Genomic DNA, 16512 nt, shown 5'->3' with positions numbered 1-16512 from the left:
TGTGATGGGATATAATATGCTTTGCCTTAAACTTCCCATTTAGTTTCATCTCCATATAAGCTTCTTAAAACTTTCATGCTTTTCAGAGTCACTTTAAATAACAATTGATGAGCTAATAAGAATGATACCCAGTTTATCTTTGTATTGGTTGTCAATATGCTCAACTAAATAAAATGTATAGAAATTGTTAGTCTATAGTGTACATGATTAGTATTGCTTATTCTTTTACACGCTGTTTAATTTCTATTTAAACAGCTTTATTTTATACAAATCTTTTGTATATGATATCCATCTATTTTAGAACTAGCCAGTATAGAATAATAAATAATATATATTCTTATATCTGGGTTAACTGAGCCTGGCCTCCATTTAGGATATCTGACAATCCCAGAAATTCAGAAAGACTTTTTGACTTCCTTTTAGAGTCTTTACAACCCTGGATGCCTTTTATGAGGGTTGTTGCTTTATAAGTGGATTGTGTTTGTTAACAATTAATTGAACCTTTGCATATAGTAAAAGAATCATTAATAGCATAGGTCAGTTTACATTAGCAAACAATGGAATAATGAAGTACTTAAAGTAAGACTAGATAACCCCTGGTTTCCCTCAAAACCTTACTAGGAATAGGGCTTTTAAAAATGATTTTGCAGGCCTCCCTGGTGCCATAAGGGGTTAAGTCTCAGCACTATGAGACAGGGAGCTAACCCACATGGCTGGCGCAGCTGACCTCTCCTGTCTCACTTGCTGCTCCCCTCAGCAGTGTATTTCAGTCAATCTGCCTGTTCTGCCCCCTACTCTGTCTCTGGTGAATCCTCTCATCTCCACCACCACCCCTCCCCACCACCTCTGGCTTACATCCCAGCTCTTGTATGCATAAATAAATCTTCTAAAAAATAAATAAAAATGACTTCATGTGAAAGCTTAATAAAAGCCTGAGAAATCCCCCCCCCCAAAAAAAAAATGACTTCAAGGTAGCAGAGCAAACTCTTAGAACTAGAAATTTATATAGGGCCTTTGATTCCCATAGCTAGTATTAGAAAATCTAATTCTAAACTAAACCTAAATCTAAAAAGCTCTTTGTTGTCATTAATGACCTAGGAAATTGGGGGTTAAAATTTTATAAAATATGAACAATAATTTCAGGTAGACTTGTTTGAGATCTATCTCATAAGCTATTCTTGTTTTGAATACCTAACTCTGCAGCATGCTCAGAAACATTTGTTTTTCAAATTGATGGATTTTTTTTTTTAATCAGGTGACTAATAAACATACCAAAAGAATATGGCTGCACAAGTACCAGAATCTGATCAGATAAAACAGGTAAGGGGTTATAATTAGGGAAAAGGCATTTTGCAAAAAAAATTTTAATTTAGATATGACCATATTGGTCAGTGACCTCACAAAATAACTATTTCATTTCCAAAAATGAATATTAGATTATATTAAGCATATTTATTTTCCAGATAATCCAGGAAAGAATAAATATTCAACAAGAAAATTAGTCTGTATTTTGTAGACCATATTTAAGTTAATAAAATAACCTTTGATTTCAATTATTACTGGATATTTTATCAATACAAAACAGTAATTAAAAGTTTAAAACATCTTTAAAAATAAAATATTAAATAATCTTCTGATTTATTTGTAGTTTAGGGAATTTCTTGGAACCTACAATAAACTTACAGAAACCTGCTTTTTGGACTGTGTGAAGGACTTCACAACAAGAGAAGTAAAACCTGAAGAGGTATGAAAAGTTTTGCCTTCTAAACATCCTCCAGACTTCCCATAATGATATAAATGGGACCCCCAAAGTACTTCATTTGTTCCTAGTTATTACAGAAGCTTGGATCACATTCTGTGTTCCATTGCTCAGAGGAACTGAATCAGCCAAGAACTGAGTTTAATGGTGCCAAATTTAAGAGAGTCACATTATAACAATGTAGGCTTTTTTTTTAAATACACCATACCTAGGGCTTGCTGGGTTATTCTTTCCTTGTGAAGATTTTTACATAAGTAACTTCCAGACAAGATGACCTAGGTAGAGAAAGGTGACATGGTATTTCCATCTGATCCTGAGAACTTGAGTTAATTTTGAAAACGGCTTGAATTTGGTGGTTCATAATGAATAGGTGGACTCTGAAAACCCAATCTTATTAAAAGTCTTAACTTTTTAATGTCCTCATCAAAACACATTCATACACACACGTTTATGTCACATTGAGCCCATATTTAAATGGAAGATGCTGATAAACATTTATACCAAGGGGGACTCCCTGGTGGCACAGGGGGTTAAGCACCGCACTATGAAGCAGTCCATGGCCTCTGCAGCATGAGTTTGATCCCCTGCCAGCCAGGCAGCTAACCCACATGGCACAGCAGACCTCTCCTGACTCACCTGCTGCTCCCCTCAGCAGTGTATTTCAGTCAGTCTTCCTGTTCTGTTCCCCACTCTGTCTCTGGTGAATCCTCTCACCCCCCGCGCATCTCTAGCCAATACCCCAGTTCTTGTATGCATAAATAAATAAATCTTTTTTTAAAAAAACAAAACATGTATACCAAGGCTAAGCAATCAATAAATGTTAAATAAGTGGCAAAGTTTGAGAATTAAGAATGTTAAAAAAGGAATTACTCATAAAGAATAAACTTCTACATACTTTAAAGTTAGAAGAAGGGGGTGGGAGTGTGGATTTTCAGTTAATATTGAAATATACTGGCAGAAAATCTTATCCAGAGGCAGGGACTTAACACCATTGTTTTAATGCCTACAAATTTGTTTGCATTCAATATATATGTTAATTCTTATAAAAGAATGAAAGTGTTAACCATTGAAAGCTGTAGTTACTTGGTACTCATTAATACTGTTTAATTTTGGATATATTCAAAGAATAGGGAAGGTTTTGCCTTTTTTTTTTTTTTAATTAATACTTTTGTTTTGCCTCTTGAATCTTTTTTATTTTAGACCACCTGTTCGGAACACTGCTTACAGAAATATTTAAAAATGACGCAAAGAATATCTATGAGATTTCAGGAATATCATATTCAGCAGAATGAAGCTTTGGCAGCCAAAGCAGGACTCCTTGGCCAACCACGATAGAGAAGTCCTGATCAATGGACTTTAAAGGAGAGATTGCCAACAGCTATTGCACTGGAAATGAGGATTCACCTGACAGAATCCCCTGAAAGCAGTAGCCACCATGTTAAACCATCTGTCATGACTGTCACATGGAAACCAGTGGAGAAACAAAATAGCTATGTACCAGGAATAATCAAAATAGAAGGTCTTGTTCATTGAAAATAATATGCAACATTTGTTGAGGCCTTAAGATTCAGCAGCTTGGTCACTTGATTCGAAAAATAAACCATTGTTTCTTCAATTGTGACTGTTAATTTTAAAGCAAAATATGTGTTCAATCATGTATGAGATAGAAACAAATTTTTTATTACTAAAAGTAAAATAAATGGAAATATCGCTGAACAGTTGTTTATAATATATAGTACCATAGTATTTTCACTGGACTGTGGATATGATGAAATATTTTCAATCACGATCATCCTTCAAGTATTCCTGTTCATTCATGTCTGCCTCAAATTGCTGTTAAATACATAAAACAATTACTTGCTAATCATTTCAATGCACGATCCTTTTCTTGCCTCTTTTTTTTTTTTTAAACTATAGTTTTATTGAGGTTATAATGGTTTACAACACTGTTTATAATTTGGGGCATAGGTTCATACCTCTTCAAATACGTTACAACACCACACCCATCATCTTCCATCATAATCCATTGGGCTTGCCTCCCTTCTTTTGTCTTTAATTCTAACTATATTTTTACTTATCTTCAGGAAATAACCCATCTGGGCTAGTAAGCCTTTGATGCTTTGTGTTTTGCAGTCCAACATGAATGATTCCAAGTCAGACCAACATATAAAGTGTATTCTCATCCTTGATATATGATCAGTGTAATAAATGAACCAAAATTAAGTGTCTTATGGCTAAATGAATTCTAAAATCCAAGCATTTATAGGAAATACTACCTGATGCATAAAAATACTAAGCGGTATTATAAGGATAAGTAGATTTAATACCTGTTAAATTGGCTTAGAGATTAATTTCATTTGATACCAATTGAAACTTTTACTTAGAGAACATTAATTTGCCTATGTATTTAAATTTACCTTGATGTCTATGCTTTGTCATAATGTTGGAAAACAGAACTATTCTGCTTTGATAATTTACTATTTTTATTACATCTAATTTTTGAGCTATTAGGTTGTTTACCTAACAATACCATTTAACTTAAAGGCCTGTTACCATTACAGTCAAAAATTACAATGTCTTTAAAAGTACAAAGACAATATTAACTTTTTAAAATTGAAATGTTGAAACAATATTAAATAATATGCAATTTATTATAGTCAAAGAACATGAAAGAATAAACTTATTTCATCATTAGGCAAGAAAAGTAACCAAAAATTAAGGGATTTTTGGTTGATAGACTATCAACCAAAGACTATACTGTTACTCTTCTGGTGATCTGTAACAATTAAAATTTTGTCAGACTATACTCTGACCTTGGGTCGTTCACACACATACTTAAGTTATTTCTGTGTAATCAAGCCCAATATGGTTATTGTGTTTATTCAGGAAGATAAACATGTACTCACCTGGCAAATAAGGGGAATTTTGTGCAACAGCATCTCAAATACCTTGGGAGGAAGTGTGTGTCTGAAAACATTCAGAAGTTCACGTGGCTGCCCACATGCTAAAAGGGCATTGCTGAGATGTTCAACCCCGATTCTATGCTCTCCTGAAACAGATTAATAAGTTTAAAGCAAAGTTAAAATTTTTCCCAAATGTACATTCTACAAATTTCCAAGGAAGTACCAAGCATTAAAACTTAAAAAATATTTAAACAGGGCCTCCCCTGGTGGCGCAGGTGGTTGAGCACCGCACTATGAAGCTGTCCGCAGCCTCTGCAGCACTGGTTCTATCCCCCGGCCGGCCAGTGAGGGTCCCACATGACACGGCAGACCTCTCCTGTCTTGCCCACTGCTCCCCTCAGCAGTGTATTTCGTCACTCTGCCTGTTCTGTTCCCTGCTCCGTCTCTGGTGAATTCTCTCACCCTCCCGCGGATCTGGCCTGTACCCAGATTCTTGTATAAATAAATAAATAAATCTTAAAAAATAAAAATAAAAATACATTTACTGTCATATAAAAAAAAAATAAACAAGTCTCAAAGAGTAGAGTGTCAATGTGAGGTGAAATGCTGAGCCGTCAGATTCACTGTGATCATGTGCATGTGAATAACTGAATGGCCCAAATCAGAGTGAGTGTACTCTGTTTAAAAGGTACTTCTGCATTGGAAATATTCTACAATTTAGATGTGCAGGAGATGGAATGTTGAAGTTTTTTTCTAACTGAATTTTTAAAAATTTCGCTTATTGATGTAAAATAGGTTTATTTTTAACTCGTGTGATTGATGAAATACTATAGAGGAAACACCAGATGTTCTAGGAAAGGAAAAATTTATTTTTAAAGTTCTATTATCAAAGACTTGAAACAAGATTTAGTGTAACACGAATTACATATCCAGAATAAGAAAACAGATTTATGAATTTTGATTTGTAAAATTTTAAAATGAGTTTTAAGTGAAATAACAATAAAATTTGTAAAGAGTAGCAATTATAGGATTTCTGTCCAATTTAGAACATGGAGTCACTTAGTTTTACTCTCTTGTTTTAGGAAACTAAGGTAAAGATCAATAAAATGATTTAAGGTTTCAGAGCTAATTAATGCCAAAATTAGTAACAACCTAGTTTTCTGAACCTTGAGACCACAATGTGCTGCTTCTCTTATGTAATAACAGAAGTTGAAATTCTGATATTTAAAACAACAATGTAAGAAATAAAATATAATTTCCCTACTGTTAAGTATAACATTAAATTCTTATGGAACCTAATTTTCCACTTGTTGGCTGCAACACACCTGAAGAGAAAAGGACATAATAGATAGGAAAAAATGTTTCTCAAAGGTCTGTACTAAGCTTAATCTGAGAAACAAAGAGAAGGCCATGATCTAAGATACATAGACAAAGCAAGCCTTGTCGATACTTCGCAGGTTTTAAGATAAAAGTTTTGTGTCTAGATATCTAATTTTATATTTTCAAAGTAAGAAAGTTTCATTGCTGAGTTTTTAGTCTTAGACACTACTTAAAGATGCTATTTCCTAAGTCTTGATAGTTCTCTAATTTGTCTTAAATGAATAAAAATAGTTATGGAATCATATAGAGTGTATTGAGCTTTTTTTGTTTATTTGTTTGTTTTTAAAAGATTTATTTATTTATTTATACAGGCACTGGGTATAGTCAGAAGCGTGGGAGGGTGAGAGAATTCACCAGAGCCAGAGCGGGGAGCAGAGCAGGCAGAAGGACCGAAGTACACTGCTGAGGGGAGCAGCGGGCGACAGGAGAGGTCTGCGCGCCATGTGGGACCCTCCTCCAGTGGCCGTGGAGCAGCCGGGGATCGAACAGGCACCACGGAGGCTGCGGGCAGCTTCACAACCCAGCGCTCAACCGCTGTGCCACCAGGGAGGCCCTGTATTGAGCTTTTTAAAGAAATAAAGATATAATAATGTCTGCTCTCAAGTTGATGGACCTAATGTGACCAAAAAAAATGTTTGGCCTATAAAATCAACCAACCAATAAATCAGTCAAATCAAGCTAATCACAAAATTCAGTCAAAAGTACTGGTTCTCTGGTACCAAATAACAATTGAGATATGTTTAGAACTCTACTACCTGCTAGAAAAGTAATTAAAATTGATGATTTTAATTCGAGAGGAGAATGGAGAAAATTGAGATTACAGAAAACTGGTGAGAAATTACTGCATTGGAATGTTTGTTCTCAATGCTGCATTTAGGTTGTAATAACCTAGGGAGATTTTAAAAATACTGACATCTAAGTCTCAGCTCCAGAGATTCTGATTTAACTGGATTGGGTTTTGGTTGTGAGTTTAAAAAAATAAACCACCAAGACAAAAACTGCAATTGGAAGTATGATATAGAAGTACATAACCCTTAAGGAGCTTATAAATCATTTTAGAGGTTCAAAGAAATGATGTACCACCTTTAAGAGGGGAAAAATTTTTAAGTCCAAGTTTGCAATTTTGTTTTAATCACCTTCATGACATCTCTAAGTCTCACTAAACTATTACATGGCAGCTATTAAACATGGAGAATTAAAAATAAAATAATAATGTTATTGTTTTCTTTTGACTAGTAATTCAGAATTCTCTTTTCCATATTTGTACTATACTGGTTCAAATAATGTTAAAGCCCAAAGCTATTTGTTTCAATATATACCTACATATCTGTTTCAATATATCCCTACATAACTGTTTCAATATATCCCTACATATCTGTTCCATATGAAGGGATTAAGCTAGATTTTGCGAGGCCCTCAATTTATATAATTTTAGGTCTCCTGGAGTCGTCTTTGGTGGCACAGGGGTTAAAGTCTCAGTGCTATCAAGCTATTGCAACCTCTACAGCATGAGTTTGATCCCCAGCCAGGGAGTTAACACACATGGCACAGCAGACCTCTCCTATCTCGCCAGCTTCTCCCCTCAACAGTGTAATTCAGTAAATCTGCCTGTTCTGCTCCCCATCCTGTCACTGGTGAATCCTCTCACTCCCCACACCTCTGGCATAAATAAATATAAATCTTTACAAAAAAATGGAAGAATATAGTCCTGAAAGCAAAACTGGATTCCTCCTGGCACCTTTAAAGAGACCTCTGCAAATGAAGAATCTTAAACCTTATGTTTCATAACCTTGTATAAAATCAGTCCTGTTTATATCATTTAATTCAGTTTAATTTTGTCATTAGGATTTAGATATTTTTAGTGCATTTATAGAACCACCTGAAAAATTAGTACTAAATACTAAATTTTCAAATTTTAAAGATTAGTGTGCAATAACTTTGAATTGTTTTTTCATTTCTCAAAACCTCTATCATGTTTTTGAGCTGCTACACTAAATGTCTTGGAGGATACTACCCTCTTAAATGAAAACAACAACAAAATCTTTCTCAAAAAGACAAAAAAGAAGCAACAACCGATGTAAGTACTATGATTTACAAGGGGATTTGTAATGCCTGTATAAAAAATAAAAAATGGGCATAATGTTCATTTATCCAGCAGTATAACTTATCCCTTATAAGAAGTCTCAAATTCTTTTCTTTCCAGGGTTTAATGCCAGAATAAAAGCATGATTATTATATAAGATATTTATACAATACATTTATATTTACTACCATCATTTTATCTGACAACATTATGAAGTTTTTCTCAAATCTATCTTGAATTAGATACGGATAAATTATAAATTCAAATACAGTTATGACCCTAAGTGCAAAGTAGCCCCTACAAACACCACTACATTAGACACCATACAAGAATTATTCATACTAATTTTATCATCAAAATAAGCAATTGTTTTATTAAGAATACTCAAAGGTGGCAAGAAAATTTTTATAAAGCTGTTGAAACTTTTTAGAGTTTTGATTTATACAATATTCAGTCATTTGGAAAATTTTGTTTACTTAGAATTTTACCTGACAGTAAATGAGGTGTTCTTGTATTTGGCTTTCCTTCTCCATCTGCCCACTTCCAAGACTGCAACATAAACTTGAATACTAACCATAACATAATAAAGCAGGACAGTGTGATGAAGTAAAAATGCTGGAACAGTTTCTGTTTAAAGCAAATTGGTTAACATAGCTAGCCAATTAAATTATTTGATTTCCAAATACTAATTAACAAATGTTCCTTGAACATAAATTATCAAAAATAACTGCTTATAAAAGAATATTTACATTCTTACCTCTAGATAACCAAAGTTCTCCCATTCGTAACTCTTGCAGAATAAGGTCTTGCAAATTTTTATTCTTTGCTGGATCCCACAACTAAAAGATTCACAAAATATTTAATAGTGAGTAAAGAATGTAAGATATGTAGTTACTGATCAAAATTCTTTTCTTAAAAGAACAACTTGAGGGCCTCCCCGGTGGCGCAGCGGTTGAGTGCTGGGTTGCAAAGCTGCCAGCAGCTTCTGCAGTGCCGGTTCGATCCCCTGCTGCTCCCCAGCCACCGCAGGAGGGTCCCACATGGAGGGTCCCACATGGCGTGCGGACCTCTCCTGCTGCCTGCTGCTCCCCTCAGCAGTGTACTTCGGTCCTTCTGCCTGCTCTGCTCCCTGCTCTGGCTTTGGTGAATTCTTTCACCCTCCCGCACTTCTGACTGTACCCAGTGCTTGAATAAATAAATAAATCTTAAAAAAAAAATTAAACAAACAAATAAATAAATAAATCCAAAGTATGGGGCCTCCCTGGTGGTGCAAGGGGTTACGCACCGCACTATGAAGCAATCTGCAGCCTCTGCAGCATGAGTTCGATCCCTGCCAGCCAGGGAGCAATCCACAAGGCGAGGCAGACCTCTCCTATCTTGCCTGCTGCTCCCCTCAGCAGTGTATTTCAGTCAGTCTACCTGTTTTGTTCCCCGCTCTGTCTCTGGTGAATCCTCTCACCCCCAGCATCTCTGGCCTGTACCCCAGCTCTTGTATGCATAAATAAATAAATCTTTAATAAATAAATAAATCCAAAGTATGCAGTTTATCTTTATGATATTTAAGCCAATTTCTTAAAACAGTTAAGAAATTTCAGGCGATAAAAACACATGGATATTCCAAGTTAGGTTGAGATGCTTACAATAAATCATCCATATTTTATCCAGCTTTCTAAGTTCACATAGAAGAAATCCTATTGTTATTAACTATAACAAAGGTAATTTTGGTAGGTTGCTTTCCCCCCCCCCCTTGCCTTGGGTATTAACAGTGCTTAGTGATTTGGTTGCAATCACTTCTCTGGTCTACAGGGTCGTTTTAGTCATCTGGTTGTGATCCTTGTTCAAACAGTAGTTAACCCTCTAGGAGGAGAGGCAAGAAGCTATACTAAGTCTTCTGTATTCACACCCTCATCAGGGGAGGTCAATGGGCATGTTGGAGAGTTGTCACGGAGCTGGTGGTATTCAGAGAATGCTGGGTTTGCTGCAGCCTGGTTTATGAAGATGAGCGTCATCATTACTACCATGTCCAGAACTGGTCTGTAAAGATAGAAAAACCCCTAACCCAAAATATCTATTTCACTACCAAGCTTCAGTCTTTCATAACCATGGGATTTTGTGCTTGTTTTCCCCTCAAATTCTCTTTTTAAAATGGAATGAGCTGCGGGTATGGATCCCATTTTTACTTTTTATCAGCAAACATGCTAGTGACTAGTTATAACCACAGGTTTCATTCAACAGATATTTAGTGAATACTGGCAAGGGCAGGTCACTCTAGGAAGAGCTGGAAGAAGGAGATCAAGTCACCAGTACTCATATCCAAGGAGCCCATAGTCAAGCCAAGTAAGGACTGTACACTTATGATCAGTATCACGTATAAAGTCCACTGTCCTCTGGGTTCCAAAGTACAGAAAGATTGTATCCGGAAGGAGAACCAGGGCCCATCTGTCAGAAAAGATAGCATTTGAAATGTAGAAGAAATAAAAGTTTGATGAGCAAAGAAATAGAGGTGTAAAATGGCAGGGAAAGTATTCAGTGACCTTATATAGCAGAATTATGATAGGGTGAATGTAGTAACAATAATTGCCAATTATTGAAGGCCAGCTACAAACCAGGAACTTTACAAGTTATTTCTAAGCCTTGGGAAAATAAACCTGTCTATATATAAGGCATCCCTAGAAGGCCATTGTGCAAAGGTCAGGAGACTGATCTTTATCTTCAGAATAGGGAAAGATATGCACTGAATGACATATTTAGAGCTGCAGTTTAGGAGAAATTTTCTCCAATAGCATGAGAAGAGAGGCAGGAATGCAAGCTAGAAAATTATTATAATATACTGGGGAAAAGATACTGACAGATTCAAGATGTATGAAAGATGTGGAAACAGAAAGCGTATAGGCTATCCGATACAGCATAAGAACTGGAGATTGATTTTGGATGCAGTGATATTTAAGCAAGACACATTGGATCATGGAGGTTACTGATAATAGCAGCATCATGAGGTAACAGAGGAGGAACAGTGGCAAGGGATGAGATGATGGTTTAATTTTTGAACTTTTGAGGTGCCAAAAGAGGTCAAGTGGACAGAGTCTGACTGGCAGACAAAGTCTGGGACACTGGATCTAGAGCAGCATCTCTGAGATCATTTGGAAAAAGGAAGAAGCTTCCTGGGAGGAGAAGGAAGAGTACAGAATTAGAGAGCAGTGTTTCACAGTCACCCAAATGGGCTGTTACAACTGCAGTTTCTTGGGTTCTACTCAGACCTGCTGAATCAGTCTCTGGGAGTAGGGGCTCTGGAATCTGTACTTTTAACAAACTCCTCAGTGACTCATAAATTCTGAGGTCTACTGCCCCCATAACTTCTTGGCTACCCTTGATCTCCAAAATCAGACTTGACCGGACTTGGGTCAGATAATCTGTATTTTAACAAATGGTCCATGGCTCATACTTTGGGAGACAAAGCGGGCCTAGGATGAGGAGGAAGGAAGACTCCAGAAGACATGGGAAGAACGATTCCCTGTGCTTTCGTTTATTTGTCTAAAGAATTAGAGTATGTTGGGTCGGGAACGTGCCAGCACGTCCCTGTGGACACGATGAGGGATGAGACAAGGAGCAGGTTTGCAAGGCAAGACTCTGCTGCTCAGTAAGCAGCCCTCTTACTGTGTATTAGCAGTAATAGGTGACAACGGCAAGAGGAGCAGGGTCCAGGAGAGACAAAGGGTTAATCAACTTTCTGGGGAACAAGAGGGGACATGTCAGCCACATATACAGGGAGGATTTCCCGTGCAGGTACTTGGTGTAATTTCTGAACTACTCCCATACACCTCAGACCATGGCTACACAATCAGTCAACGGCTACCTAGGCATCCCTGGATGCCTCGCCACTGTCTTAAGGCAGTCATGCAGGAGTGCCTTATCCAATTCTTTCACACACACGGGTGCACAGAGAGGCCATACACACACAGGTGCAGAGGCCCCAAGTGGTAGAGAGGCCACAAGAATAAAGTTATTACAGAAAATATATAAAAGAACATTTATAAATCTTGCTTCTGCCTCTTCCTCATTTGAAATAATATAGATCTTGATTATTTTCCATCTGGATTGCTACTGTCTGATTTTCTTGTCTTCAGCTTCCCTCCTCACCCCATCCTCCATACTGGCATTGGGGTTATCTTCCTCAAAAATAAAAAAATACCGAAATAATAACTGTATCTGCTCTTTGAAATAAAGTCACCTTCACTGGTTATCCATCACAACAGAAAAACATTTAAACTTCCAATTTGGCATTCAAAGTCCTCCACAATAAGTTACCAAACTACCACTCTCTCTCCCTGGCCACAACACTCCTTGAATATTGCAAGTTCATGGTCTGTGTCTGCACAAGCTATTTCCCTCTGTCTACAATGAACAATATTCAATGAAAATTTGCTGGGAACGTACAGTGTACTAGGTGTACACTGTATGAGGCACTGGAGAGACCATGGACGGTAAAAAAAGACAAGATCAGTTCATGGACCCTAGTCTGATGAACAGAGAGCATTACTCAGAAGAAGCGCACAATCAGGCATACAACTATAACTGTGGATAAGGGGAATTAAGAGGACATGGAGGTGAAGCAGGCTCTGCCCCAGTCAGAGATATCAGGGTAAACAATGCCACACTCATGTGCTCTTCTTGGATACTCCCTATTCTTCCTCTTAATTGTGTTAATTGTATCTTCATTCTCGAAGCCACTCCACCAAATGTCTTTGACTCCTGCCTCTCTAGGACCTTTTAATCAATCAGCAAAAAATATACTTTCTGGATAATTTCTCTCAAATTTTTCATCACCAGTTAATACCAACACCACTGTAATCCAGGACTTTTATTACTTCTCACCCACACTGATCCAATACCATGTCCTTTCCTCCAATCCATTTAGCAAATTCTAAGTTTTTTTCTTTCCTTCTTTTTAAGAATTCCTGCTCAAAAATCTTCAGCAATTCCCCAATGACTCTAAAATCCTTAGCCTAGTCTTCATTGTCCTCCCTAATTCCACTCTTACGTACCTTCCACTAGTCCTTACTGAGATTCCTTTGTCAAACTGCTATACTGATTAAGTCCAGCAGATCCTCCACCTTCACCATTATGCATAAACAAAGTCACTCTATCCTGAATATTGTCTCCCTGGAAACAGGACTCATACTTAACACATCCTTCCAGGTTCAGTGCCACCACCTACAAAGGACTACACCTCTGAAGGACTGCAAGTTCCAAGGACAGCCACGGCAATATTCCAAATCCCAAATACACTTCTGGAATCTTGCCTACCCTATCAAGAAGTAGCCTATTTCTTCTCCTCTTGAAACAGAGGAGACCTCAATGCTGCAGAAGTGCACCACTTGGTATGTTCTCCCACATATTCTCTCTCAAGTGAATATGCATGTGCATATGCACACACCTTGCACATACTTCCTGCCCCTTGGGAGCCTGCCACCATATAGTGAGGGAAACCACGACACCTGGAGATGACATATAGGTGTTCTGGTCAACAGTCCCAATCAAGTGGGCAGTTGGCATCAACTGCTCAACATGTAAGGGAAGGAGCCTTCAGATGGTCCAGAACTCAGCCCTGGAGTCACACGGAATGAATTTGAGTGGAGCAGAAAGTTGTTACCCCACACAACCCTGCCCAAATTCAGCTGCAGAAACAAGACAGATACTGTTTTAAGCCACTAAGTTTAAAGCAGCAATAAACAGGTAAACAGAACACCGTCCATGACATTCAGGCCTGGAAACGAATCTCCACCGTCTTTGAGCTATTGGCCTCATCCACTGCCTTGTGGAGGTGGTTCTTTTCTAATTGCTAACCTCGGCAACCCCAGCCTCCTCACACATACTTCTCAAATAGGTGTTGACTGAGTGGATGAATGAATAAATGAGTGAAAGAAGGTTAAGACTTAATTCCTCCTTATAATTAATGGAAAAACCAAAGAAATTTCTGAGCTGATACAAATTAACTTGGGCCAATCACTAAGATGACCGTAACTGTTCTTTTTTAAAAGACTAACCCGATTCCAATTTGGAGATAAAGAAGATGCCTTCTGCTTCTGGGCTAGAAAACAGCCCGGCAGGAGAGAAACGGGCGGTGCAGGAGTACCACCATGTGGCCCACCCGGGGTATCTAAGTGTCTGGTGCTCTTCTGAAAGGGCATTGGCTCCTCTTCTTTCCCCAGGTACAGTAAGTGCCTGCTGCCTACCGAAAATGCTGACATTATGACTACCTTTTCATAACCCCAAATGGTTCTTCCTACTTGGTTCTTTCTAATTGCTAACCTCGGCAACCCCAGTCTCCTCACACATAGTTCTCAAACAGGTGTTGACTGAGTGGGTGAATGAATAAATGAGTGAAAGAAGGTTAAGGCTTAATTTCGCCTTAAAATTCATGGAAAAACCTAAGAAGGCCATAAACACTACATCTAGGCAGAACGAAAGGGGCGAGGGCTCAGAAACGCCTCATCAGGAACTAGGCCGCGCCGCGCAGGCCGCGCCAGGAGAGCCAGGGCCCGAGCCAGGGCCCGCGTGGCGGGGGTTAGGCCCGCCAAGGCCCCCTCGGCGTCGCTACGGCACTTCACCTGGGCGCCCCGTCCCTCAGCCGTTTGCTGCTGGGCTCTTCTTTCTGCAAACACAACGCGGCACGTGCAGGTTGAGAGCCCGCCCGAGGCCTGCGTGTTCGTGGGGGGCCCCTCGGTGGCGGCTGCACCGGCCGCCAGGCCTCACCGGGTGGGCCCCAACGTCCGCCCCGGCCCGTCCGCGCCTCCGTCGCTGTCGCACTCACTGTCCCGCTGGCGGCGTTTGAACGCGGGGTCGCCTCGCCGCTTTCGGTCAAGATAAACGCAATAGCCCAGGAAGACGACGGCGCCACCGACCACCAGGGCCGCCAAGAGGCCGAGAAGGGGGCGATCTCTGGGCATCCGGCCGGGGACTGTCCGCGAGCCGAGCGTTGGGCGCGGACCGCCGAGCGCGGGAGCCGACCGGAGGCCGCCAGGGGGCGTGGGCGCGGCGCCCTTCCAGGCCTCGGGCTGCCGGTGCGCCTGGCCCGAGGCCTGCCGAGCCGAGCCGCGCGTCGACGCCCTGCAGGAGGCTGAGGAGCCGGAGTCCAAGCGGACGCGTCTGGAGGGCTCCGCCACCGAGTAGCGATCTTTTCGAACCCAGGTCTGTCGTACTCCACATTCTGAACCCCTTAACCCAAACACCCCTGTGTCCCCAACCCCTACCAATACGCCCTTTCACGGAATCTGGTAGCCTGGCGAAATGGGCCCTCCTTAGGCCTCTGCTCCCTCAGCTACAAAGTTAAGTTGACCGTAAGGTCAGCTTTGATGGTCTCCTAGTTCACAGCACTGCCTGAACAGGAACCGTGCCCCCCAATCTGGGCTCCTGTTTCCCCCCCTCCACACTCCTCCTCACCTCCGCCCCATAACCCAGCAGTCCATACACCCCAACCCCTTGGTACAATAGCTCAGGAAGGAGGAATTTTGAAACAAAAATACTTAGCCTGGAAGAAACGTTTACTTGCTGGACTAGGTCCGCCAGCCAGAGGTCCTAAAGCAAAAAGAACTCAGAGATAACCCCTGATAATTGGCCTACATGCTTTTCTTTCTAATAGTTTTGTTAGTCAGCAAAAACGACACCAAGAATGGAGGTAAGATTTTTTGTTGTTGTTTAAGATTTATTTATTTATACATACAGGAACTGGGGTGCAGGCCAGAGTTGTGGGGGTTGAGAGGATTCACCAGAGACAGAGTCGGGATCAGAACAGGCGGATCGACAGAAATACACTGCTGAAGGGAGCAGTGGGCGAGTCAGGAGAGGTCTGCTGCGCCATGTGGGTTGCTCCCTGGCCGGCTGAGGGATCGAACTCACGCTGCAGTGGCTGCGGTGAGCTTCATAGGTTGCATCTTAACCCCTTGCACCACCAGGGAGGCCCCGAATGGACGTAAGACTTTACCCCAAATGCCAGAGTTTTCACGTTTATACTTAGCCAAAGAGAAGGCATCATCTAGGCAAGAAATTTTAAAAATTAACTTTTTTTTTTTTTAGGTCATTCAGTTGTTACATGTGTATAAGTACTTCTCTGCCTTTTGGCCTTAGAAGTAACCCCTGCACTCACAATTTATTTTTTTTTATTTTTTTAAAGATTTATTTTATTTTATTTATTTATTCATACAAGCATTGGGTACAGTCAGAAGCGCGAGAGGGTGAGAGAATTCACCAGAGCCAGAGCGGGGAGCAGAGCAGGCAGAAGGACCGAAGTACACTGCTGAGGGGAGCAGCGGGCGGCAGGAGAGGTCTGCGTGCCATGTGGGACCCTCCTCCTGTGGCCGGGGAGCAGCCGGGGATCAAACCGGCGCTGC

The 16512-nt window shown here is 39.9% G+C and overlaps 2 protein-coding genes across 2 annotated transcripts; one reads left to right on the top strand and one right to left on the bottom strand.

Moving 5' to 3' along the window:
• The first annotated feature begins 1275 nt into the window (after window positions 1-1275).
• TIMM9 (translocase of inner mitochondrial membrane 9) lies at window positions 1276-3250 on the top strand. The gene is made up of 3 exons (XM_084240952.1): window positions 1276-1320; window positions 1649-1744; window positions 2960-3250. Exons 1-3 carry the CDS (start codon window positions 1282-1284, stop codon window positions 3092-3094), a joined length of 270 nt encoding a protein of 89 aa, XP_084097078.1. The 5' UTR covers window positions 1276-1281; the 3' UTR covers window positions 3095-3250.
• Window positions 3251-3538: 288 nt separating this feature from the next.
• Window positions 3539-15174, bottom strand: TOMM20L (translocase of outer mitochondrial membrane 20 like; the record flags this gene model as incomplete). The annotated part of the gene is made up of 5 exons (XM_084239606.1): window positions 14937-15174; window positions 14734-14777; window positions 8883-8964; window positions 4666-4808; window positions 3539-3592 (listed from the first exon to the last, which is right to left on the bottom strand). Exons 1-5 carry the CDS (start codon window positions 15070-15072, stop codon window positions 3539-3541), a joined length of 459 nt encoding a protein of 152 aa, XP_084095732.1. The 5' UTR covers window positions 15073-15174.
• Window positions 15175-16512: the final 1338 nt, after the last annotated feature.

The sequence above is a fragment of the Talpa europaea genome (assembly GCF_964194135.1).
Source record: "Talpa europaea genome assembly, chromosome: 8".
NCBI lineage: Eukaryota > Metazoa > Chordata > Mammalia > Eulipotyphla > Talpidae > Talpa > Talpa europaea.
Note: the sequence above shows the minus strand (reverse complement) of the source record. Positions and strands in the feature narration are given on the sequence as shown.

Excerpts from the sequence above, each read along its gene's own strand:
- TIMM9 (XM_084240952.1), top strand. The coding sequence starts at position 1,282 with ATGGCTGCACAAGTACCAGAATCTGATCAGATAAAACAG. Across the intron at positions 1,321-1,648 it reads AATCTGATCAGATAAAACAG|TTTAGGGAATTTCTTGGAAC; the intron begins GTAAGGGGTTAT and ends ATTTATTTGTAG. Across the intron at positions 1,745-2,959 it reads GAGAAGTAAAACCTGAAGAG|ACCACCTGTTCGGAACACTG; the intron begins GTATGAAAAGTT and ends TTTTTATTTTAG.